The 26,342-nt window shown below is 44.0% G+C and overlaps 1 protein-coding gene across 3 annotated transcripts; it reads right to left on the bottom strand.

The window, feature by feature from the left end:
- Positions 1 to 24,348, bottom strand: LOC139473636 (uncharacterized). 3 transcript variants are annotated; one of them, XM_071256313.1, is made up of 6 exons: positions 24,241 to 24,348; positions 9,695 to 9,944; positions 7,479 to 7,608; positions 3,870 to 3,999; positions 2,775 to 2,914; positions 1 to 1,924 (listed from the first exon to the last, which is right to left on the bottom strand). In XM_071256313.1, the coding sequence occupies exons 2-6, from the start codon at positions 9,879 to 9,881 to the stop codon at positions 1,786 to 1,788; spliced, it is 726 nt and encodes a 241-aa protein (XP_071112414.1). In that variant the 5' UTR covers positions 9,882 to 9,944; positions 24,241 to 24,348; the 3' UTR covers positions 1 to 1,785. The 3 variants fall into 3 exon arrangements, with proteins under 3 accessions (XP_071112414.1, XP_071112413.1, XP_071112412.1); XM_071256312.1 differs by lacking the exon at positions 24,241 to 24,348 and adding an exon at positions 21,428 to 21,534; XM_071256311.1 differs by lacking the exon at positions 24,241 to 24,348 and adding an exon at positions 13,499 to 13,646.
- Between the last annotated feature and the right edge of the window lie 1,994 nt (positions 24,349 to 26,342).

The following is a 26,342-nucleotide window of genomic DNA, read 5'->3' on the forward strand; positions in this document are numbered from 1 at the left end:
AATAACGAAAGAGTTTAATGACAATGACTGCTCTCAGTTATATACAAGCACCTCACAGAAATGTAACACAGTTAAATAAACACAAGACACAATAATATCCTCTGTTCAAGATATACAACGACGACTGAACTTGTCCAGTGAAGCAGTGACGCTGCCGCTGCGGCAGATGTGTGGGCAGATGTTCAGATGCATGTGTGGTCAAGGAGGATTCTTCCAGGAGATGAGCGGACTCTGTGGCCGTGTCTTCAGGAACATCTACTGACCACATCCGTGCAAGGCAACACCACTGCTCCGCCAATCACGCCCAGTCTTTCTATTCTAATTTACATATATTTGTTTTATCTGAAAGAACATAATTAGTCAATGAAGCAGTTTATACCAATTGAATTGTTTGAACTACGTAGGAATCCAGTAAGATAAGCATTACTCGTTCCCAGGTCCCTGTACTGCTGCTGGTGAGATCATCCCTGATGTGACACGGGCTATAGACACTACATACCATCTTCCCGAGTCAAGGGAGCGAACTGACTCTACACGTGGAAACTAGACATTTGGTGAGTTAACTCCCTTGCCTCGGGAAGATTGCCAGATGCATTCATCAGGTCAAGCACAGATACATGTACCAGGAATATAATAGCACCATGGTGGAGTAAATATCATCTATATTCAATATATATAAAAAAGTACATAGCTTTGAGTGTGAAGAATTATTACACTTTCCTGAGTATATATTTTCATAAAGTCTATTCGTTCGTTTTTCTCTTATGATTGCAAGTGCACGTGCACCCCGGCCAGAACCACGTTAGTCCGGCCAGAGGCAAACACACCCGGTATTATGCAAGATGTCTAAAGACACAATGCCCTTTCGTTGACCTTTGCTTTCTTTTTTAAAATAACACACATAACCCACTCCCTCCGGAGCAAACCTCATCAAGAATCCCCCCCGTGCATTAGATGAAGGTCTGAGGTATCAAAACAAGGTGCCCGAAAACACAGCGGTGACACATGCTAACATAACAGCCACACTACCAACATAGTAAACACTCGAAATAATTTTCTTGTCGGCTACATTTCATGGTCTTCAAACCAGTCATATTTTAAGTAAGTCAAATAAGAAAACGTCAAACGTAAATATAAATATCTTATATTGGATGTATAAATAAATGTATCAGCTCTAACGGTGTAATAGAGTAACTCGCATAAGCAGATCCGTCCGCATCGTCAGCTTTGCAAACGTGACACACGTGTGTGTGTGTGTGTGTCTGTGTGTGTGTGTGTGTGTCTGTGTGTGTCTGTGTCTGTGTCTGTGTCTGTGTGTCTGTCTGTGTGTGTGTGTGTGTGTGTCAGTGTGTCTGTGTGTGTGTGTGTGTGTCTGTGTCTGTGTGTGTCTGTGTGTGTGTCTGTGTCTCTGTCTGTGTGTGTGTGTGTGTGTGTGTCAGTGTGTGTGTGTGTGTGTGTGTGTGTGTGTGTGTGTGTGTGTGTGTGTGTGTGTGTGTGTGTGTGTGTGTGTGTGTGTGTGTGTGTGAAGGCACGCTGTTTAGACGTGGAGGTATACACGGTGTGTAGGTTCACGAGCCATTTCCCGGCAGCACGATGTACTCGGTTCAGTGTAGTATGTCACCCGGTATCGGACTCTCCAGGGCGAATATTTCTAGTTTGGTTTACGCCGCTTGGTGTGACAGCGTTAGCAGAACTGCAGTTATAGGACAGCGCTTGGTGTGAATGTAACGGCATATTGGATGTACATATTCATCACAGTTATATTAGAAGTATGGAAATAGGAAGTTAAGAGAGGATTAGCATCACCATGGCCAACAAACACAAAACAGGTGAAGAGGTGAACACTCCGGCGGCGCTGTCCTTGTCACGAGCGAAAGATCCGGTGCCAGCATCGTCCCTGGAGTAGGTGTTCTTGAAGACGGCCCTGAAACATGGATAGGAAAAGTAGCTGTGGTATCAACGATGTCCTGACGACGGCCCTGAAACATGGATAGGAACAGTAGCTGTGGTATCAACGATGTCCTGACGACGGCCCTGAAACATGGATAGGAACAGTAGCTGTGGTATCACCGATGTCCTGACGACGGCCCTGAAACATGGATAGGAACAGTAGCTGTGGTATCAACGATGTCCTGACGACGGCCCTGAAACATGGATAGGAACAGTAGCTGTGGTATCAACGATGTCCTGACGACGGCCCTGAAACATGGATAGGAAAAGTAGCTGTGGTATCAACGATGTCCTGACGACGGCCCTGAAACATGGATAGGAACAGTAGCTGTGGTATCAACGATGTCCTGACGACGGCCCTGAAACATGGATAGGAACAGTAGCTGTGGTATCAACGATGTCCTGACGACGGCCCTGAAACATGGATAGGAACAGTAGCTGTGGTATCAACGATGTCCTGACGACGGCCCTGAAACATGGATAGGAACAGTAGCTGTGGTATCAACGATGTCCTGACGACGGCCCTGAAACATGGATAAGAACAGTAGCTGTGGTATCAACGATGTCCTGACGACGGCCCTGAAACATGGATAGGAATAGTAGCTGTGGTATCAACGATGTCCCGACGACCGCCCTGAAACGTGGATAGGAACAGTAGCTGTGGTATCAACGATGTAATAGGAAACACAGTGATAGGAAACATAAGTCTGCAAGAAGCGTCTGAAACGTGTTTGATATTCCGTTGTTGTATCGACTATGCATGTGGTATCACAGTTATGTCACGGCAACCTGCTCTTCTGTTTTCGTCTGTGGTCTGACCGTACCTGTATCGTCTAATCATCTCCTTGATCCCCTCAGCGATCGTCTCCTCATCATCAAAGAAAGGTCTCACATCCACTGAGATCTCCACAATCAGGTTGTCCTTCAACGTCATGCCGGCTGACTTGCCCGTCATCGTGTACAGCTGGAACATTAGCAAAGACATCGTCTGTAGCACGACACCATAGGGATAGCCTCTAACCAGTGGGCAACAGACAACACCCACCCACCTATCCTCTAACCTAGCAGAGCGAAACAGACAACACCCCTCCACATATCCTCTAACCTAGCAGAGAGTAACACACACCGCCGACATATCATCAAACCTATCAGTGGGTAACATACACCACCCACCCACATATCTTCTAACCTATCAGTTAAGTAACATCCACCACCGACATATCCTCTAACCTATCAGTGGGTAACATACACCACACTACCAGATATCCTCTAACCTAGCACAGGGTAACAGACAACACCCGTATATCCTCTAACCTATCAGGGAGTAAAATACACCACCCACATATCCTCTAACCTGGCAGCGAGTAACATACACCAAGAACACTCACATCCTCTAACCTAGCAGCGAGTAACATGAATCGAAGACCCACATATCCTCTAACCTATCAGTTGGTAAAATACACCACATAACCACATATCCTCTAACCTAGCACAGAGTAACAGACAACACCCACATATCCTCTAACCCCTCACGGAGTAACATACACCACCCACATATCCTCTAACCTGGCAGAGAGTAACATACACAAACAACACTCATATCCTCTAAGCTAGCAGCGAGTAACATGAACCGAAGACATATCCTCTAACTTAGCACAGAACAACAGACAATATTCGACCACATATCCTCTAACCTAGCAGTGAGTAACATAAACCAACCACCCACATATCCTCTAAGCTATCAGTGAGTAGCATACACCACCCACATATCCTCTAACCTATCAGAGAGTAACGCACACCACACACATATCCTCTAACCTATCATTGAGTAACATAAACACCCATCCACATATCCTCTAACCTAGCAGAGAGTAGCATATATGTTTCTCAAGGCTGATGTTCTGCAGTTGATGACGTACCACGTTGTCGGCCTTGGAGTAGACGATGAGGAGAGTTTCGTTACAGTTGCCGGTCAGCTTCCATCTCTTTGTGAGGAGATAGGCGAACAGTCGGGCGTTCTTCAGCCGGTCCATGATTCCCTCATCTTCCCTTGAACATAGTTCAGACCAGCTATACGTGCAGCCTTAGCACTGGGTGGTCCACAACAGACGGACATATCCACTGAAGTGTCCCACCGCACATGACACCTTAACCCCGACCTTAGACCACAACATACCTTAACCCCTAGCCCAGGCCACAAGAGACATTAACCCCCAGCCTAGACCACATGATACATTAACCCCCACCCTAGACCACATGATACATTAACCCCCACCCTAGACCACAGGATACATTAACCCCCAGCCTAGACCACATGATACATTAACCCCCAGCCTAGACCACATGATACATTAACCCCAGCATAGACCACATGATACATTAACCCCCACCCTAGACCACAGGATACATTAACCCCCAGCCTAGACCACATGATACATTAATCCCAGCATAGACCACATGATACCTTAACCCCCACCCTAGACCACAGGATACATTAACCCCCACCCTAGACCACATGATACATTAACCCCCACCCTAGACCACATGATACATTAACCCCAGCATAGACCACATGATACATTAACCCCCACCCTAGAACACATGATACATTAACCCCCAGCCTAGACCACATGATACATTAACCCCCACCCTAGACTACATGATACATTAACCCCCACCCTAGACCACATGGTACATTAACCCCAGCATAGACCACATGATACATTAACCCCCACCCTAGAACACATGATACATTAACCCCCACCCTAGACCACATGATACATTAACCCCCAGCCTAGACCACATGATACATTAACCCCCACCCTAGACCACATGATACATTAACCCCCACCCTAGACCACAGGATACATTAACCCCCACCCTAGACCACATGATACATTAACCCCCACCCTAGACCACATGATACATTAACGCCCACCCTAGACCACAAGATACATTAACCCCCAGCTTAGACCACAAGATACATTAGCCCCTTGCTTAGACCACAAGAAACATTAGCCCCTAGCTCAGACCACATGGTACTTTAAGCCTAGTCTTCATCAAAGGGGGCCTCAACTCGAGCCATCACAACATTGTATCGCAACCTTAGTGCTGGACCAGAGGGTACCATGGTATGTCTCAGTGTCTCCAATAGTGTGGATATTACTTTTACTGACAGAGTCTCCGAGACTCCAATAGTGTGGATATTACTTTTACTGATAGAGTCTCCGAGACTCCAATAATGTTGATATTACGTTACTGACAGGGTCTCCGAGACTCCGATAATGTGGATAGGACTGACACTGTCTCCAAGACTCCAATAATTTGGATATAACGTTTACTGAAAGGGCCTCCGGGACTCCAATAGTGTGGATAGGACTGACACTGTCTCCAAGACTCCAATAAATTGGATATTACGTTTACTAAAAGGGTCTCCGGGACTCCAATAGTGTGGATAGGACTGACACTGTCTCGCTGTTGAGCGTTGAGAGGATGCTGCAACGTAACGTACGGGGGAAAGTGTTTGCGTGGGTTTCATCAGGTGACGGTACACACCTCAGCTTGTTGACGTAACATGTTTACATTGCTCGTCTTATTCATTTAAAATGTAAACCTGTTCTGCGGGATGGGCGTCAGTGATCCAGCAAACGGTGCAGCAGGCCTGGTAATATATGTCTGGTGGCCATGATGATTCAGGTGGTAGGCAGTCAAGTCATTCACTAACTATTCTATCAGTAGATAGACACCCCTAACTGTGGCCCTTCTATCAGTAGATAGACACCCCTAACTGTGGCCCTTCTATCAGTAGATAGACACCCCTAACTGTGGCCCTTCTATCAGTAGATAGACACCCCTAACTGTGGCCCTTCTATCAGTAGATAGACACCCCTAACTGTGGTCGTTCTATCAGTAGATAGACACCCCTAACTGTGGCCCTTCTATCAGTAGATAGACACCCCTAACTGTGGCCGTTCTATCAGTAGATAGACACCCCTAACTGTGGTCGTTCTATCAGTAGATAGACACCCCTAACTATGGCCGTTCTATCAGTAGATAGACACCCCTAACTGTGGCCCTTCTATCAGTAGATAGACACCCCTAACTGTGGCCCTTCTATCAGTAGATAGACACCCCTAACTGTGGCCGTTCTATCAGTAGATAGACACCCGTAACTGTGGTCGTTCTATCAGTAGATAGACACCCCTACCTGTGGTCGTTCTATCAGTAGATAGACACCCCTAACTGTGGCCCTTCTATCAGTAGATAGACACCCCTAACTGTGGCCCTTCTATCAGTAGATAGACACCCCTAACTGTGGCCGTTCTATCAGTAGATAGACACCCGTAACTGTGGCCCTTCTATCAGTAGATAGACACCCCTAACTGTGGCCGTTCTATCAGTAGATAGACACCCCTAACTGTGGCCCTTCTATCAGTAGATAGACACCCCTAACTGTGGCCGTTCTATCAGTAGATAGACACCCGTAACTGTGGTCGTTCTATCAGTAGATAGACACCCCTAACTATGGCCGTTCTATCAGTAGATAGACACCCCTAACTGTGGCCCTTCTATCAGTAGATAGACACCCCTAACTGTGGCCCTTCTATCAGTAGATAGACACCCCTAACTGTGGCCGTTCTATCAGTAGATAGACACCCGTAACTGTGGTCGTTCTATCAGTAGATAGACACCCCTACCTGTGGTCGTTCTATCAGTAGATAGACACCCCTAACTGTGGCCCTTCTATCAGTAGATAGACACCCCTAACTGTGGCCCTTCTATCAGTAGATAGACACCCCTAACTGTGGCCGTTCTATCAGTAGATAGACACCCGTAACTGTGGTCGTTCTATCAGTAGATAGACACCCCTAACTATGGCCCTTCTATCAGTAGATAGACACCCCTAACTGTGGCCCTTCTATCAGTAGATAGACACCCCTAACTGTGGCCCTTCTATCAGTAGATAGACACCACTAACTGTGACCGTTCTATCAGTAGATAGACACCCCTAACTGTGGCCGTTCTATCAGTAGATAGACACCCCTACCTGTGGTCGTTCTATCAGTAGATAGACACCCCTACCTGTGGTCGTTCTATCAGTAGATAGACACCCCTAACTGTGGTCGTTCTGTCAGTAGATATACACTATGGTTCCGTGTGTTCTATCAGCAGATATATATTATGGCCCTAGGCCGTTCTATCAGTAGATATAGACCATGGTCTCAGGCCGTTCTATCAGTAGATATACACCATGGTCCAAGGCCGTTCTATCAGTAGATATACACCATGGTCCCAGGCCGTTCTATCAGTAGATATACACCTGGTCGTTCTATCAGTAGATATACACCATAAGCCCTGGCCGTTCTATTAGTAGATACACGTTCTATGCCCTGCCTGGTCTATCAGTAGACATACGCCTTGGCCGCGGCTGTTGTCATGTTGTGGTGGCATAAATCGAGACGCAAGTAACGAGCATTGACATATGCCCCTGACCCGCGAGGATGGAACAGAGGTTCCAGTGTACTTACTCCAGGAGGTTTTCCATCTGGTGCATCAGAGCCACGCGGATGACGTAACCGCGCTGATTGGTGACACAGTCGTAGCACGGGCACCGCGTGTCCACAGCAACAGCCTCGATCAACCGGTCGATATCATCGGCTGAAAAAGAGATGCACATCAATAAGATGACGAAGGGCAAGATATTCGAATCAATCAAGCAAGCAAGCAAGCAAGCAAGCAATCAATCAATCAATCAATTTTATTTCGTAATGCAGGCCAAATAGCATAAAGTACCTTTGAAAGATCAGTTATATCAAAATCACATGTCCAGCCAGTTACAACTTTCCCGATCTAATTATAAATAATTTACATTAAGTTAAAACCATTAAACTTCAAATTTCTTCATATGACATATGTTGAAGAGATTTGCAAACATAATTTTACCTTTAAGATATTTCTGTAATGTGGTAAGAAAACTATTTCTCCAGTGAGTACTGGTATATTTCCTACATGTACAAAAGACATTGTATTGAGCCTCTGGTAAATGAAGGACACAGAATCTACATCCATTCCGTATCCGATGTTTTACCGCTGATGTTTAACGTATAATGTGGACTCGAAAGTTGTGAAGAGATATTAGAAATTTACACATTGCTGTAACTATAGCTTACTGCAAAATAGTACCGATGAAATGCAACACAAATCCCAAAGCAACACTTCTTCTTAAATGGCATGAAAGTTATTAATTTGTCCGTGCCAACTCGTCGTCATAATTTCAGACATTGTCATGAAGTAGGGGAAACGTTGTTAAACGAACTATCATGAATTTGTTGTGTTTCAATGCCTGTTGTTACAAGGGGGTCTGCACAATAAACATAATAGCTGAAGGGCTTCCCGGAACACAGGGAGAGTCTCAAAACTTCTATTCTGGAATTACTCTTAACTGACACAATAATTTGACCAACAGTTGCTTGATCTAAACAATCTTGTGCATAATATTAAGCTGTATCGCCGGTCTCTACTTCGTCAATGCATCCTCTCCGACCTGCGATAATCGTAAACCTGAACAACCAATGATATACTGAGCTCGTTCTGTGTATTTTATTATTTGAATTATAAGCTGAATAGCAATAACAAGAACATCACTAACGACTTTGATAATAGTTTACAGAATATCATAGCCAAAGTTTATCCAGTACTTCATTAACCTCAATTGCGTATTTAGAAACATTCACTGACGTCCCGCTTCACCCAAACAGCTTGGTCAGCTGCGAATTTACCCACACAAAGAAAACGTTTAAACTAGCATGCTTGTATTTCTGCAATTGCGTTATGATATGTAATACCCCTATTTCAGAACCATACTTCAATATTGTGTTGTCAAATATTTCACAAGCAGTGGAGAAGTCTATACATCTGTTATAACTGAACAAATGAAAAACTGGGCCCATTGTCGCACGTGCCTGCATGGCAAGAGTTTTAGACTCGAAGAACCGTGAGGAACACATCATTCTCAGATATCTGTAGTGAGTTACCGTCTTTATCTTTACATTGTCCAGTGTCCAGGATTCATACTGAGGCATTATCCCATTTCTAAATCCAGCAACATTTGATCTCCAGAGATTTACGCACAATCGCAATGTCGAACAATGTGTATTTAAAACACCTTGTTGTCTCTGCAGGCCTGATCGAGAATAAAGTACGTCAACGGCAAATAGGTGTAACATCCGATTTTCATATTTTGGATAACAAATACAACCTGATCACAAGCAGCATACACTTCTAGGACAAGCTCATGAATAACGAACAAATATAAACAGGACAGGGATAAAAAACGTAACCTTTCGACTCGGTGTGTTACAAATATTTTTTTCAGAAACCAACCTTTACACCCTCTTTTACTGCTGTATATCTTTTACATAATTGTACATTTTACCATGACGTTATTTTTGAAAGAATAAATATAACAATTTGTTTGTGTCAGTATAATGAGTGGTCCTGAGTGAGTGAGGGGGTGACGTCATAGCGAGTGACGGTCCATAAGGGACATGGATACCAATAGAAATGTCCCACCTCTGTATTACATAGCGGAACAATTGAGCATATCAGCATGTGCAGCCTGTTGACATGAAGTATGATAGCTAAGTGATATGAAGCTGATGTTTGTTTGGCCGGATGGCCTCATCACAGCGCCTGTTCGGCCAGGTGAACCCCGACTTAGCCCGATGAATCCCTGTTTGCTGACCTTGTTGTCTGGTGATGACGCCATTAGGATCACAGATTGCCGATTTGTTGCCACGGTTACACTGCTCGGGGAACCACCAGGGGTCGGGGAACTGGTTGACGTGCCACACCCGGGGGGTGCCGGAATTATACTGGGGGGTCACACACGGTAGCAGAGCTACCATCACAGCAAGCACCACTGTCCACATTGTCACTTATTTGTATCCGTAGGTGCAACAACAGCCACAGTCTCGTGCTCTGTAACTCGGTTACTGGAAATACACGAAAAACAAACATTTAGATCTTTGAAAGGCATTTAGAAGTGATGCACACAAAGAACAAGGCACACCCCACCTGCAGTATAACCCTCTACCCTGTCCACACAGAGAACAAGGCACATCCCACCTGCAGTATAACCCCTACCCTTTCCACACAGAGAACAAGGCACATCCCACCTGCAGTATAACCCCCTATCCTTTCTACACAGAGAACAAGGCACATCCCACCTGCAGTATAACCCCCTATCCTTTCTACACAGAGAACAAGGCACACCACACCTGCAGTATAACCCCCTACCCTGTCCACACAGAGAACAAGACACACCCTACCTGCAGTATAACCCCTACCCTTTCCACACAGAGAACAAGGCACATCCCACCTGCAGTATAACCCCTATCCTTTCCACAGAGAGAACAAGGCACACCCTACCTGCAGTATAACCCCCTACCCTTTCCACACATATAACAAGGCGCATCCCACCTGCAGTATAACCCCCTATCCTTTCTACACATATAACATGGCACACCCCACCTGCAGTATAACCCCCTATCCTTTCCACACAGATAACAAGGCACATCCCACCTGCAGTATAACCCCTACCCTTTCCACACAGATAACAAGGCACACCCCACCTGCAGTATAACCCCCTATCCTTTCCACACAGAAAATAAAGAGCATCCCACCTGCAGTATAACCCCCTACCCTGTCCATACCTAAGTTGGAATAGGTAGATATAGGCAAAAGAAAGATAAAGGTACATGTAGATATATAGAAGGGGAGGTAGACATGGGTATATGTAGGTATAGATAGATGTGGACTTAGATATAGTTACATGTAGATACAGACAGATGGGAATGTAGACATAGGTACATGTAGATATAGCAACAAACACGAGACGGGCAGTGAGAAGCGTTCCGTGTCGTTTTTCAGTCGAGTTCATTTGCATGATCTTCCCGAGGCTTGACCTACTTTTGACACCTTCTTTCAGTGAGTGAAAGGTGGAAAATAATGCTATTATAATCACAACGCATTATCATATCGTCATGGCGATGGGAATCAATTATATACAATTTTGTCTGCCATTTCAAAATTACATTGTTAACACAAGTAAAGGTGATATCAAAACCACTGCACGTGTGATAAGTTACGTTAAGTAAATCAACACCGTATTAGTGCCACAGAAACAAGATTAAATATTTGCATCAGTATCACATCATACGAAACTCCCGTAAACAAGATCAACAGACACACCATCACCAACTCCCGTAAACATGATCAACAGACAAACCATCACCAACTCCCGTAAACATGATCAACAGTCACACCATCACCAACTCCCGTAAACATGATCAACAGACACACCATCACCAACTCCCGTGAACAAGATCAACAGACACACCATCACCAACTCCCGTGAACAAGATCAACAGATACATCATCACCAACTCCCGTGAACAAGATCAACAGATACATCATCACCAACTCCCGTGAACAAGATCAACAGATACATCATCACCAACTCCCGTGAACAAGATCAATAGATACATCATCACCAACTCCCGTGAACAAGATCAACAGACACATCACCACCAACTCCCGTAAACATGATCAACAGACACATCATCACCAAGTCCCGTGAACAAGATCAACAGACACACCATCACCAACTCCCGTGAACAAGATCAACAGACACACCATCACCAACTCCCGTGAACAAGATCAACAGACACACCATCACCAACTCCCGTGAACAAGATCAACAGATACATCATCACCAACTCCCGTGAACAAGATCAACAGACACATCACCACCAACTCCCGTAAACATGATCAACAGACACATCATCACCAAGTCCCGTGAACAAGATCAACAGACACACCATCACCAACTCCCGTGAACAAGATCACCAGACACATCATCACCAACTCCCGTGAACAAGATCACCAGACACATCACCACCAACTCCCGTGAACAAGATCACCAAACACATCATCACCAACTCCCGTGAACAAGATCAACAGACACACCATCACCAACTCCCGTGAACAAGATCAACAGACACACCATCACCAACTCCCGTGAACAAGATCAACAGACACACCATCACCAACTCCCGTGAACAAGATCACCAAACACATCATCACCAACTCTCGTGAACAAGATCACCAGACACATCACCACCATTCCCGTGAACAAGATCAACAGATACATCATCACCAACTCCCGTGAACAAGATCAACAGACACACCATCACCAACTCCCGTGAACAAGATCAACAGACACATCATCACCAACTCCCGTAAACAAGATCAACAGACACACCATCACCAACTCCCGTGAACAAGATCAACAGACACATCATCACCAACTCCCGTGAACAAGATCACCAGACACATCATCACCAACTCCCGTAAACATGATCAACAGACACACCATCACCAACTCCCGTAAACATGATCAACAGACACACCATCACCAACTCCCGTAAACAAGATCAACAGACACACCATCACCAAGTCCCGTGAACATGATCAACAGACACACCATCACCAACTCCCGTAAACAAGATCAACAGACACATCATCACCAACTCCCGTAAACAAGATCAACAGACACATCATCACCAACTCCCGTGAACAAAATCACCAGCCACATCATCACCAACTCCAATGAACAAGATCAACAGACACACCATCACCTCAGTTGGCATGTGATGGCGAGGGTTGAAGGTAATTGGTAGACATGCATTGTCACCCCGTGTTCACATCATCTGGGACAACCACGTATTCACTACGTCACATACCTGTCTACACCATCTACTGATTGTGTGATACCCCTGCCTCCCAATTACTTGAGATATTCTTCTGTTCCTTACTTGACATACATACATACTTATTACACGAGAATGTATAAACTCATTACTTGACATATATGTCTACTCGTTACATGAGATTCTATAAACTCATTACTTGACATACATATCTACTCATTACATGAGAATCTATAAACGTTGTACTTGACATATATGTCTACTCGTTACATGAGATTCTATAAACTCATTACTTAACATACATATCTACTATTAACTCATTGCATATCTCCTCATTACTTGAGAATCTATAAACGTAGTACTTGACATATATGTCTACTCATTACTTAAAAATCTACAAACTCATTCCTTGACATACTTACCTACTCATTACATATCTCTTCATTACATGAGAATCTATAAACGTTGTACTTGACACATATGTCTACTCGTTACATGAGATTCTATAAACTCATTACTTGTCATACATATCTACTATAAACTCATTACATATCTCCTCATTACTTGAGAATCTATAAACGTTGTACTTGACACATATGTCTACTCGTTACATGAGATTCTATAAACTCATTACTTGACATACATATCTACTCATTAGTTGAGACACCTATCTATTCATTACTTCAAACACATATCTACTTGTGACACCTATCCATCTGTCCGAAAATTACTTGATATCGTTGATGACACTATAGAACAGAGGCAGAGCTACTTACGGGAAGTCCCTGCAGCCGGTATAAACACACGTTTGTTTGACCGACGTATATACGCTCGTGTGATCAGACTGATTTAGTCAGATAAGGGAGCGACAAGTTGTTCAACTGCTACCATGTTCCCTGACTCTCCGCACCTCGCAGAAGTATGCACTCAGCCATCGACATACGTGCACAGTTCGACTGCCCACTCATGCTGTCCCGCTCATGTTGTCGACACTGCTACGTTAAGTTAAATCCTCGGCTATCACTACAAGATCCATTTTCAAGTTCAGAGACTAATGCTGACAGTGACGTGAGAAATTCATCTAATGGACAAGCCAACCTACAAAACGTTGCCATTTCATGATCTGTGTACTATCCTTGTTATGCAAGGGTTTCCCTGATACATTATACCGTCAATGCACGTACATGTATGTCTCTCTGCGTGAGACTGGAACCCTGGACGTGAGGGGATGCCGAGTGAGCGCTCGAAGTCGACCTGGTGGTCTCGCACTGGTCGTCGTCTCCGCGCTACTGTGTGGATCGAGGCCAGCATTCTGTCATGCACATCGCACACATATATCACCGGCGGAAATGTGATTATAATAAGCGTTTGTCCGCTTCAATACCTAACGACAATCCTAGAAAAGCTGCAATAAACCGCTGGTTATGCTCTATGTACAAATGCTAGGCTTGGCGCGGTGCTCGCCCGGTGTAAGTGCTTGATCAGTGCACAGGTGCACATGTTTTCCTTGTGCAGTCGGTGTCACGCAATCTGTGACATACCTCAGTGCATCAATCGCTGCATCGCCACGACATCGGCGGTATCGGAGACGTTTCTGTGCAACACGTCATTACAACTTGTAGATCGTTGACCCAGACTTGTTATGATCTATGTCAATACCTGTGTTTACCCACGGCGGAGGACGGCCCGCTACACATGCCCCTGTAGACAGTACGTATCATGTTGTATTTAAAACAACGAACGGTATGTCTGATATACCCGAGCTTGTGCACTACGTCTGCCTGCACCACCAGTGCACCATGCACCACATGCATGTGTCATATCAGAACACACTTACCTTAATTGTTCCGTAGACTCCCTGTCATGTCAACACGACGCTTACATGCAGACATATATATATATATAACAATATGAGGAAGCAACACTGCCACTTAAGCCAAATCCAAGGGGAATTCGCCTTGTCAACGAAAGGATCAGTGTGTGACGTGACGTCACGCAGAAGTCGTATAATTAGTTGGGGTTGGGGGAGCTTTGCGGGACTAAACTAAATGTCAAGTGAAGCGATCCCACTACCTCAGCCGCGGGGGGCACGACGAGGAGGTAGAACCTGATCGCCCAAAGAAGGAAATCAAGATTTCCTACTTGAGGGAAAACGATTCCTGACGGGGGAGTGGACCTGTCTGCGGCGACCTTGGAGGTGAAGGACAACGGGGGTGAACCAACGTGTGACGTGTTAATATCTTCAGTCACTGTGATAATTATCTAACATTTAACAAATATGAATCCATCTATAAATCCATGCATGAAAGGTTCAGACTATACGGCATGGCGACATTGTGGGGGCACCTCGGACAATACGCCACACGGATGAGATGCGCTTTACGGCTCGTTAATGACATGCGTGCTGTTGGAGAGACAACTCGCCCAGAGCCATCTGTCAGTCACTGAAGGACCGAGTCGGACCGGACAAAGAGAACGGTTGGTTTGTTAGAATCTAGACAATCAATTGTCGAGAACACGTGGTATGCCATGGTCGAGATCTCTCCGCTGAGCGACACCGATAGTCCACTTGTCATGTACACATAAGCTCCATCCACGTCGCCCGGTCATTCCATCAGCAGCGCGATGTCCGGGGGTTCCAACCAGGAACAATGGCACTAATACAGCTGATGAGGAATTTTGTTTATGACTGATTTTCTGTTCTCATTTCTGGAGTTAACACACACTTTTAAAACAAACACATACAAAACTTACTATATACAGCCTCAGTGCGCATATCACAGGAAATATGGCATCTGTTAAACTCCTCCAGGCTTGCTCCCCATGTGTGGCCCCTGTGACATTTGGGACGCCGTATAACGAGGGGAAATACCGACCTACATAACAACGCATCTGATGCGGAACTGTAGTCATACACTGACGCTTGTTTATGCTGTGTACTTAGTTTATAAAGCTACATGAGGATAAAAATACTTTCGCTCGGAAGCATGTTGAGAAAACCGTGTATTAAATGTTAGTTTTATTATATGGTCTCTGGTTTTGTGAAGTAGGGTATTTCTGTCACTGTTGTATGTTCATGCGTTGCTGGCCTAGTAACTGTAAGACCCGCCTAGTAACACCATGATAATACGGTTGTACGTCAGCAATACGGCACACCCCGCATGAAGGCTTCTACCCCGGACGATAATACGTCAGCCGCACGGAAGACTCTGTGTACAGTCCGTGACGATAATACGGACCCGTGAAAGTCCGGGGTAGAACAGGTCTTCAGCAACCAATGCTTGCTGTAAAAGGCGACAATGCTTGTCGTAAGAGGCGACTAACGGGATCGGGTGGTCAGACTCGGTAACTTGGTTGATGCATGTCATGGATCATGTCTAATGGCTCATGGCTAATGATGTCAATCACTGGACTGTATGGTCCAGACTCGATTATTTACTGATCGCTGACATATAGCTGGAATATTGCTGAGCGCGGCGTTAAACAACAAACAAAGAAACAAACAGACGTCAGACGACACTCTACGTACAGGCACGGACTTGTTATATAGGTCCGTGGTACAGGCTACTAGTCCATGACGGTAATACGTCAGCAGTATCAACGCTCTGTGTACAGGCTACTAGTCCGTGACGGTAATACGTCAGCAGTACCAACGATCTGTGCACAGGCTACTAGTCCATGACGGTAATACGTCAGCAGTACCAACGATCTGTGCACAGGCTACTAGTCCGTGACGGTAATACGTCAGCAGTACCAACGCTCTGTGTACAGGCTACTAGTCCATGACGGTAATACGTCAGCAGTACCAACGATCTGTGTACAGGCTACTAGTCCATGACGATAATACGTCAGCAGTACCAACGATCTGTGCACAGGCTACTAGTCCGTGACGGTAATACGTCAGCAGTACCAGCGATCTGTGTACAGGCTACTAGTCCGTGACGGTAATACGTCAGCAGTACCAACGCTCTGTGTACAGGCTACTAGTCCATGACGGTAATACGTCAGCAGTACCAACGCTCTGTGTACAGGCTACTAGTCCGTGACGGTAATACGTCAGCAGTACCAACGCTCTGTGTACAGGCTACTAGTCCATGACGGTAATACGTCAGCAGTACCAACGCTCTGTGTACAGGCTACTAGTCCATGACGGTAATACGTCAGCAGTACCAACGCTCTGTGTACAGGCTACTAGTCCATGACGGTAATACGTCAGCAGTACCAGCGATCTGTGTACAGGCTACTAGTCCATGACGGTAATACGTCAGCAGTACCAGCGATATGTGTACAGGCTACTAGTCCGTGACGGTAATACGTCAGCAGTACCAACGCTCTGTGTACAGGCTACTAGTCCGTGACGGTAATATGTCAGCAGTACCAACGATCTGTGTACAGGCTACTAGTCCATGACGGTAATACGTCAGCAGTACCAGCGATATGTGTACAGGCTACTAGTCCATGACGGTAATACGTCAGCAGTACCAACGCTCTGTGTACAGGCTACTAGTCCACGACGATAATACGTCAGCAGTACCAACGATCTGTGCACAGACCACTAGTCCATGACGATAATACGTCAGCAGTACGGTACACATTCTAGCTGCCTGGGTCGTCGTCCGTGTCACGGCTCCCATAGTGTTCACCTCCATCTCATCTCTTCCCAGCTCCAGCAGCCGACTTGATGCTGCCGTTATACTCGAGGGATCCTTCATGGAATTATTTTTAATACTTCTACTTGCTCTTGTGTAATGTCTTCCCGGGTCGGGATGTGTGTACCCACGGACTTGTATATAGGTCCGTGGTGTACCCTATGTGAGAAGCTCTTGTAGTCCTCCTACCCTCTCCCCTCGCGGTAGTGGTGCCAGCGCCATGTTGATGTGGCGGGGCAAGCTGATTCCACCTGCTGTGGTGGAGTGGGGTTACAAATGTAAATGTTAGGATCTGCCTCAATTACTGACACACGGCTCAGCGCCTGATCCGAGACGGCTGACGAGAGTTTGTTTGACAAGCGTTAGAGGGATGTGTGTAACAACAACATAAGCCGTTGTAGGAAGCATGGACGTCATGAAGAGTGACGGTGAGAGGGGAGGGAACTCTTGTGATACCGGGCGATACGTGTGCGTGCTGGGACATAGGCGGATCGGGGATACCGGACATCTCGGAGTGACGCGTACAGCAGCGTGCCCAATGCTGGGATACTGGTACGTGTAAAAGCCGCGAACTGTCCATGATACTTCAACATCTATGTACATTAAATCCCTCTATTGGTGATATGCTTCAGTTGGACAGGACACCACAGCGTTCTGATATATTGCCAGGGGCGTGGACCTCTCCATTCTTTCCTTTCATGTATATCAACAAATACAACTATGAATATTTACTTCAAATAAATTAAAACACATACAAGACGATGTAACTGCCGGGCAATACAGTTTCTTTTTCTGCATGAGTTTACAATGTTTCAAACAAGGTAGGGGTCACGTGGCTTCAAATTCATGTCTTACCCCAGTTTCCATTGAACCCATTTGTATTCACACAAAACTGGTCAGACCCGGATTACTGTTTGCAAGCCGTTGCAGGAATAAGTGATGGTTTCGTAGACGTAATCAAGATTAACAACACCGAAAAAAACAAATTCGGTATACTTACTTTCGCCACTCAGTATATATTGCTCTCCATGGCTGAAGCAAGTATACTTGATAGACGGCGCCTGGACGGACAGTGAGGTACCATTGCCGAGTCTAGCCACTGTTCTAATAAGGTAAGGTCAACCAGTCAGCAACGTGAGGCGCAAGCATAGATATATCCAGGTGGGGAGCACGCGTGCCAGTATAGTGAGAGTTCACCCGTGTAATAACAGGAATATGTAACAGACAATAGTGGTCTGTTTACTGTCCCATTATGAGAGACACACTATACGCTGGAATATAACCGACAATAGTGGGTATATAAGCGACAACAGTGTTCTGTTTACAATGCCATTATGAGACACAATATACGCTGAAACATAACCGACAATAGGGGGTATATAACTGTCAATAGTGGTCTGTTTATTGTGCCATTATGAGAGACACGCTATACACTGAAACATAACAGACAATCCTGGATATATTACTGACAATAGTGGTCTGTTTACTATGCCATTAAGAGAGATACAATATGCCTTGAAATGTAACCGACAATCGTGGGTATATAACTGACAATAGTAGTCTGTTTACTATGCCATTATGAGAGACAGAATACAATGAAATGTAACCGACAATCGTGGGTATATAACTGAAAATAGTGGCCTGTTCACTATGCAATTATGAGAGACAATATACACTGAAATATAACCGACTATCGTGGGTATATAACTGACAATAGTGGTCCGTTTACTATGCCATTAAGAGAGACATAATATGCCTTAGAATATAACCGACTATCGTGGGTATATAACTGAAAATAGTGGTCCATTCACTATACCATTATGAGAGACAATACACACTGAAATGTAACCGACTTTCCTGGGTATCTAGCTGACAATAGTGGTCTGTTTACTATGCCAATATGAGAGACAAAATACACTTAAATGAAATCGACAATCGTGGGTATAAATCTGACAATAGTGGTCTGTTCACGATGCCATTATGAGAGACAATATACACTGAAATGTAATCGACAATCGTTGGTACATAACTGACAATGTTGGTATGTTTACTATGCCATTATGAGAGAAGATGTACATTGAAATGTAACTGACAGTCGTGGGTATATAACTGACAATACTGGTATATTTACTATGTCATTATGAGAGAAAAGATACACTGAAATGTAACCGACAATCGTGGGTATATAACTGACAATAGTAGTCTGTTCACTATGCAGTTATGAGAGACAATATACATTGAAATATAACCGACTATCGTGGGTATATAACTGACAATAGTGGTCTGTTCACTATGCCATTAAGAGAGACACAATATACCTTGAAATATAACCGACTATCGTGGGTATATAACTAACAATAGGTGTCTGTTCACTATGCCATTATGAGAGACAATACACACTTAAATAATACCGACTTTCCTGGGTATATCACTGCCAATAGTGGTCTGTTTACTATGTCATTATGAGAGACAAAATACACTAGAATGTAATCGACAATCGTTGGTACAAAACTGACAATATTGGTATGTTTACTATGTCATTATGAGAGACAATATACACTGAAATGTAACCGACAATAGTGGGTATATAACTGTCAATAGTGGTCTGGTCACGATGCCATTATAAGAGACAATATGCACTGAAATATAACCGACTATCGTGGGTATATTACTGACAATAGTGGTCTGTTTACAATGCCATCGTGAGAGACAGGATACACTGAAATGTAACCGACAATAGTGGGTATATAACTGGCCATGGTCTGTTTACTATGCCATTATGAGAGACACGCTATACACTGAAACATAACAGACAATCCTGGATATATAACTGACAATAGTGGTCTGTTCACTATGCCATTAAGAGAGACACAATATGCCTTGAAATGTGACCGACAATCGTGGGTATATAACTGACAATAGTGGTCCGTTCACTTTGCCATTATGTGAGACACAATATACAGTGAAATATAACCGACAATACTGGGTATATAACTGACAATAGTGGTCTGTTCACTATTCCATTATGAGAGACAATATACACTGAAATGTAACTGACAGTCGTGGGTATATAACTGATAATGTTGGTATGTTTACTGTGTCATTATGAGAGACAATATACACTGAAATGTAACCGACAATTGTGGGTATATAACTGATAATGTTGGTATGTTTACTATGCCATTATGAGAGACAATATACACTGAAATGTAACTGACAGTCGTCGGTATATAACTGACACCGTCATGACACACAACATACACTGTGGTATAACTTACAATAATATCCTATTTACTGTGCCATCATGAAACACAACATACACTGGAGTAACTGACTATATATAGTGCCCAGGTCTTAGATTCCCCTAACACGTTGCGCCAGGGAGGCAGGTGGGGTGATGCTGCTGACTAAGTGAATGAACAAGCCGACCTTGGCCCCACCCTGCTGCTGCTGCTGCTGCTACAGCGTGTATGCTGTTGTTAGTTATAGAGAGGGGATACGCGTGCTGCTCACATCTGCAACACCTGATTACAATAGATCTCTGAGTACAGGTTACTGGCGAATACATGTCGGCATCAAGATATCCGAGAACGCTTTCTTCCCGGATAAGCTATGATAACCATACACGGATCTGGATTATCGTTAATCCTCTGCGTTGGTACATGGTGTTCACAGGGGGAGATTTACGTTGGGAGATAATCTGCCTTTATATTTAGCAGTTAGCAAACGATGTTGAGCTTCTGTTTGGGATCATACATGGCAAGCTCCCACCAATACGACATACACACTCCAGCCTCACACCGACATGTAGGAGGGTGTGTGTCCTTGCTTATGTGTACAGTGTTTCCATGAGAGTCTGGGAGAACATTATATGTATATACTAGCCTGTGTGTACCTTCGCGAGTGTTCTAGCATGTGTGTAGTAGACGATGCGTTCTAGCACTGTGCATTGTATACTGTCCTACACATCCCTGTTGCCTAGATCAAACGGTCGGACACTCGCTATATCTGAACATATCCAAACACCGTATGTGGCAAGAAGAGAACAGTCCTCACCTGCAATCATGAGGTAAAAGCGGAGACCATCACACATATACAGAGGATTCCTTCTGTTCAGTTATACCTCTCATGACGCCTCCCCGGTGTAATCAATATTGTCTGCATATCCGACACGCCTGACAGGTCTGTAGCCGCCACCTGGCGGTCAACATCCATAGCGTTTACAACATACTGAATGAAGGATAGTGAATATGGGGAAGTGAATATACGATAGTGAAAATGGGATAGTGAATATAGGATAGTGATTATATGGTAGTGAATGTAGGATAGTCAATATAGGATAATGAACACAGTATCCTGAATATAGGATAGTGAATACAGGATAATGAATATGGGGAAGTGAATATAGGATAGTAAATATAGGGTAGTAAATATAGGATAATGAACATAGGATAGTGAATATATGGTAGTTAATATAGGATAGTGAATATGAGAAAGTGAATATAGTGCAGTTGATATAGGGTAGTGAATATAGGATAGTGAACACGGGATAGTGAATATAGGATAGTAAAAATAGGATACTGCATACAGGTGAATATGTACAGCGACGTGAATCGTTGTGTGTAACACACTGTGTTACATAACAGTGTATGTTTGTCATAGTGGATATTTCACTACAGGAACTTAAACGCGCTTCCAATTTCATATCAAGGTCATGTCCTAATAGTGCATTCATTAATTATTCCATACACTTAAGTGATTGACAGAGAGAAAAAAATATTTCACGAGGGTCATAAACTTAATATGAATTGGGAATGAGTTTTGTATCCTGTGACTTTAATCAATTATCAACCCAATTATGCTATGTATGTCCTTATAAGAGCAAATGAATACAATAACATCCCTGCGAACTACATTTTGACACCGCTGAATTATGTGGGAAATCAAAGCTTATGGTGAATGTCGCATTTAATTCCAATTTGGTGATAGAAACAAGAAACTGTAAGAATAAAGTCATATTTGTTGATGGTTATCGCCGCTATTAGTCTTTACCACTTGGTTCAGCCAGCGGCAACTTTTGACAAGAACAATTAAGTGACAGCATGTCCGAGAGTAGAGATACAATGTGAGGTTCACTTGCTGAGTTGGTAGCCAATCTATCTGAGTGTATCTCATACTGGCAGACAATACAGAGTTCAGTTTGAACTACAACTTCATCAGCATCACTAGTTTACCCTAAGTTCAAGAGTTACCTTTCACTGTGTATAGGGGCTCTATGGAGTTTGGTTTGCTAACACAGATCCTTCAAATATATATTCCATCACACCTGCACATCTATTTTACCTAAAACCACAAAACGTACATGAAGTCAAAAGCCGTCTATATTTTTGTACACCTGGATTTTCAAAGGTCATTTAGCTTCCGTTTGATCGGCCTTGTTATTCCCGTAGACAGCAGGCCATTCTAACTGAAAATCATTGGAGACGTAGAACATTCAGTGTGATCTGGATCGTGCACGTACCTGATGACACACATATGTGATTCAGATTTACACACATTTTATTCAATAAAAGAATCTGGTTTGGTTAAGAAGTCATCTGACTGTTAATCATCTCCACATATGTATCTGTGCCAATGCACCATATGTACACTTATGTTTAAATGTGTCAACTCTACATTGCCCGTTTATAGGTAGCCATAATCTTGTGTAACTTTGTAAATTAACTTGAGAATGAGTAAATCACAAGCAGCACCAAGGACTTTGTACCTTCCAGCAAATCCTTTGTATGCAAGTGTTATGACATGTGTTTTATAACAGACATCGGGAATACGACATTGCCTGTATGACATCGTGTGTATGACATCGTGTGTATGGTATCGTGAATATGACATCGTGTGTATGACATCGTGTGCATGACATCGTGTGTATGACATCGTGTGTATGACATCGTGTGTATGGTATCGTGAATATGACATGCAGTTTGCGACATCGTGTGCATGACATCATGTGTATGATCTCTTGTGTGCGACGTGTGAATGAGTATGACATTGTGTGCATGACCTCTTATGTGTGATATCTGGTGCATGACCTATTGTGTATGACATCATATGTGTGACATCCTGTGTATGATATCGTGACTGTGACATAATTGGTGCGACATCGTGTGTGTGCGATCGTGTATGCGATCAACATATGTGTGACATCCTGTGTATGATATCGTGACTGTGACATAGTGGGTGCGACATCGTGTGTATGACATCGTGTGTATGACATCGTGTGTATGCGATAGTGTATGATATAGTGTGTTGTATGTGGCCCATATAGAATGGTGGGGTTTGAGGAACAAAAATACTTTTGCACATGTCGATACTATACGTTGCATAGCAACAGAATAAACAAGTAAGATGGAGTCAGTATAGGATACGGCGCCATCAAAAGACATGCTTCACTGAATCAATGGCCCCAGTCACAGTCCCTAAACGAAATAACAAACCCACCACACAGACCATCACGTGCGAGCCAGGCAGTGACCCGTCACTACAATGGGATAAATCAATTAAACACAAACAATATGGCTTCCAGCTAAGAGGAAAGCGTTTATTCAAAATGTATTGACTGAATCGAACAGGTCATGACCTAACAGTGACCTGATACTCTCCAAGGGGACGCTGATAGGGTGCGGGGGCAGATATCCATTCAAGCATCACAAGGACATAGGTCATCATTCAACAGAATACATCTCGAGTATCTATTTCGCTGCAAGGAGGAACCACTGCCGTAGCCTGGATGACAAATTCACAGAATAAGCACATCAACACTGAACAGACTTACTCAAACCCACACAGTTACCCAGTCTCTCTCATCTTACCTTGCCAGCCGGACCCAGTAGATCCCTACACACACAGGAGGTGGAAGGTAACACACATGTACATGAACACCGAGTTGGATCGCACCTGCGTGTAGCTAGACTCGTGTGGGGGAGGGAGGGAGGGAGCGCTGGTCCCCCCAAGCCTGTGAGCACAGAGCCACCAATCTGCGGCTGCCTTCCACGCTCAACCAAAAATGGCAAGTGGCTTCTGTATGCACAACACCGGCGGGGGATGTATACCTAGACTTGCTTCAGGATTCCAGTTGTGCAGTTATACTCAATGTGCATTATGTCTTATGTCTATTTTTTGCAAACGTAAACCGTGAATTCATTGACACGGAATAATAAATATGTAAATCCAATGAACTGGCCAGGTTGTATGGACGTCTGAGTTGTGGCGGCGTGGTGTCAGGGCCGTGTATGCTGGATGCCCTGCGACTATTGTTTTGAATGGAGAAGTACATGCTAAGTGTCATTGAAGGATACCGACAGGCTGCACTTGTTCTGTCTTGCTATACTTGCAATACACGGGGCATTTCGAAATCATAGCAGCCTGAGTTAAACACAGACCTGAACCCCTCCTGTCGTGTTAACAGTGAATCTATATGACCTCCTCCTGTCGTGTTAACAGTGAATCTACCTGACCTCCTCGAATCAGTCAACAGTGAAACAACATCATCCCCTCATATCACGTCAACAGTGAATCTACATGACCTCCACATGTCGGACAACAGTGAATCTATATGACCTTCTCCCATCGGTCAACAGTGAATCTACATGAACTCCACATGTCGGACAACAGTGAATCTACATGACCTCCCCATTCCTTATATAAGTCAACAGAGAATACACATGACCATCCTCATATCGCAGCAACAGTGAATCTACATGACCTCCTCATGTCGGGCAACAGTGAATCTACATGACCTCCTCATATCGCGTCAATATTGAATCTACATGACCTCCTCATATCGCGTCAACAGTAAATCTACATGACCTCCTCATATCACGTCAACAGTGAATCTTCATAACCTCCTCATATCGCGTCAACAGTGAATCTTCATGACCTCGTTATTTCAATCAACAGTGAATCTACATAACCTCCTCAATTCGCGTCAACAGTGAATCTTCATGACCTCGTTATTTCGATCAACAGTGAATCTACATAACCTTCTCATATCGCGTCAACAGTGTATCTACATGACCTCCTCCTATTGGTCAACATTGAATCTACATGACCTCGTTATTTCGATCAACAGTGAATCTACATAACCTCCTCATATCGCGTCAGCAGTGAATCTACATGATCTCCTCATGTCGGGCAACAGTGAATCTACATAACCTCCTCATGTCAGTCAACAGTGAATCTACATGACCTCCTCATATCGCGTCAACAGTGAATCTACATGACCTCCTCATGTGTGTCAACAGTAAATCCACATGACCTCCTCATATCGCGTCAACAGTGAATCTACATGACCTCCTCATATCGCGTCAATAGTGAATCTACATGACCTCCTCATATCGATCAACAGTGAATCTACATGACCTCCTCATATCGATCAACAGTGAATCTACATAACCTCATCAATTCGCGTCAACATTGAATCTACATGACCTCCTCATATCGATCGACAGGCAATCTACATAACCTCCTCATGTCGGTCTACAGTGAATCATCATGACCTCCTTATATCAGTTAACAGTGAATCTACATGACCTCCTCCTATTGGTCAACAGTGAATCTACATGACCTCATCATATCGCGTCAACCGTGAATCTACATGACTACCTCTTTCCTCATATCGGTCAACAGTGAATACACATGACCTCCTCATAGCCAAATAAAAATAATAATTTTAATGTTAATATTAGTACAACAATACAATACCACATTGTAAGGTGAGCAACTGCGTGTCTCTGAATGAGTGAGCGAGTGAATGAGTGAGTCGGATTTAACGTCGCTTTGAGCAGTATTCCAGTTATATAACAGCGCTTCAGCTTAATGTTGGAGGAAAGCCCGAAGTGATTGATACAGGTTTCAGACGTTTACCACTTTTGTGAAACCCACGGGCACAGTTATGATGCCGACAAACTTGGAA

Source organism: Haliotis cracherodii, unplaced genomic scaffold, assembly GCF_022045235.1.
Source record: "Haliotis cracherodii isolate W230 unplaced genomic scaffold, xgHalCrac1.p SCAF_3, whole genome shotgun sequence".
NCBI classification, from domain to species: Eukaryota; Metazoa; Mollusca; class Gastropoda; order Lepetellida; family Haliotidae; genus Haliotis; species Haliotis cracherodii.

Coding starts and splice junctions, on each gene's coding strand:
- LOC139473636 (XM_071256313.1), bottom strand. CDS start 9,881: ATGTGGACAGTGGTGCTTGCTGTGATGGTAGCTCTGCTACCGTGTGTG. Junction 4,000..7,478: donor CAGATGGAAAACCTCCTGGA/GTAAGTACACTG, acceptor ACTATGTTCAAG/GGAAGATGAGGGAATCATGG. Junction 2,915..3,869: donor ACTCCAAGGCCGACAACGTG/GTACGTCATCAA, acceptor CTAATGTTCCAG/CTGTACACGATGACGGGCAA.